The 1,795-nt window shown below is 38.1% G+C and overlaps 1 protein-coding gene across 1 annotated transcript in view; it reads right to left on the reverse strand.

The window, feature by feature from the left end:
• Window positions 1–1,795, reverse strand: part of COPB1 (COPI coat complex subunit beta 1) — a 47,154-nt gene that overhangs the window by 28,598 nt on the left and 16,761 nt on the right. The window contains exon 8 of the mRNA XM_017525603.2: window positions 33–140. Coding sequence (XP_017381092.2) covers window positions 33–140 — 108 coding nt within the window. The remainder of the gene's footprint in view (window positions 1–32; window positions 141–1,795) is intronic.

Genomic DNA, 1,795 nt, shown 5'->3' on the forward strand with positions numbered 1-1,795 from the left:
AAAAAAAAAGTGCTGCCAGAATTTCGTTTTACCTCTTCAACATTCCTAGAAGAGACAAGATCCAGTGCTAACTGCAGAGTTTTCTTTCGTACTTCTAAGTCTGGCGTGCTTAATACTCTTAGGATATCCATAACCAGATCCTTAAAAAGGACAAAAAAAATCAAGAATTAACATTGATCTTTCTAGTCACAAGAAGAAAGTCTTCACTGCAGAACGGTGGGCTTTATCCATCATCACTTAAATCCTTTAATCAATAACAAAACCACTAGTGGTGGAAAAACTAGATATTTTGGCTCTCCTGATATACTGCAATATGAAATAATAGTACATGACACATTCAAACCGACAATGTTTACTCTAACTCTGTCAAGCTTTGGCCCCAACTTACAGTTAATATAGAACAAGCTAAAAAGCATAAGAAAGTAGTCATACACATCCATGAAGAGGGCCATTTTATATTATTACTGGTCTGGTCTCTTCAACAAATCAGTGTCATGAAAGAAAGATACTGTTCAAAATTAAGAGACTGAATGGGCATAACCACCAGGTATGATACATGGTCACAAACTGGACAAACTAAACAAAAAGGGCTTTTAGGAAAACTGGGAAAATCTTAAATATGGATGTGGTATTAGGTAACACTAATAAATTATTAACAATTTTGTTAAGTGGGATATTATTTGGCTCCATAAGAAAATGTAACATTTAAAAGATGCAAGACAATTAGAAACTGATAAAAAAGCTCTAAAACGTCTAACAATAAACTCCTGTATATCCTTCACCTACATTTACCAGTTAATATTTTCCCACATTTGCTCTTTTCTTTTTTTCTGAGATGGAGTCTCACTCTGTTGCCCAGGCTGCGGTACAGTGGCAAGATCTCAGTTCAATGCAACCTCAGCCTCCTGGGTTCAAGCAATTCTTCTATCCCAGCCTTCTGAATACTTGGGACTACAGTCGCATGCCACCACGCCTGGCTAATTTTGGTATATTTAATAGAGATGGGGTTTCACCATTTTGGTCAGGCTGGTCTCGAACTCCTGATCTCAGATGATCTACCCACCTCAGCCTCCCAAAGTGCTGGGATTATAGGTGTGACCCACCACACCCGGCCCACATTTGCTCTTTACTGCTAATCACTGTAGTGTATCTCTCTCAAGGATAAGGATAATTTCTTAGATAATCACATTATAATTATGAGATAATTTAACATTGATCAATACTATTAATTAATATACACACTATATTCATATTTCTCAATCTGTCCCAATAATGTCCTTCATAGCAATTTGTTGTAGCTCTTGTTGTGATCCAAGATCAGCATTGCACTTACTTGTCATGGGGTCTTATTTTTATAACTACTATTATTCTCATGGATTCAACAAATATGATGATAACTTTCTAGAATCCGATCATGTTTTATTCTCAATCAATTGGTATAATGATTTTCCAAGAAATATAAATTATATTCAAATTAAAATGAATATGTCACAATTGCTAAGAATAGTCGGCCGGGTGCAGTGGCTCACACCTGTAATCCTAGCACTTTGGGAGGTTGAGGCAGGCGGAATGCCTGAGCTCAGGAGTTCAAGACCAGCCCGGGTAACACAGTGAAATACCTTCTCTACTAAAATATAAAAAATTGGCCAGGGGTGGTAGCATGCGCCTGTAGTCCCAGCTACTCAGGAGGCTGAGACAGGAGAATTGCTTGAATCCAGGAGCTGGAGTGGCAGTGAGCTGAGATGGCACCACTGCACCCCAGCCTAGACAAAAGAGTACAATCCTATCTCAAAAA

This window comes from Cebus imitator, unplaced genomic scaffold (genome assembly GCF_001604975.1).
Source record: "Cebus imitator isolate Cc_AM_T3 unplaced genomic scaffold, Cebus_imitator-1.0 Scaffold39, whole genome shotgun sequence".
Classification (NCBI taxonomy): domain Eukaryota; kingdom Metazoa; phylum Chordata; class Mammalia; order Primates; family Cebidae; genus Cebus; species Cebus imitator.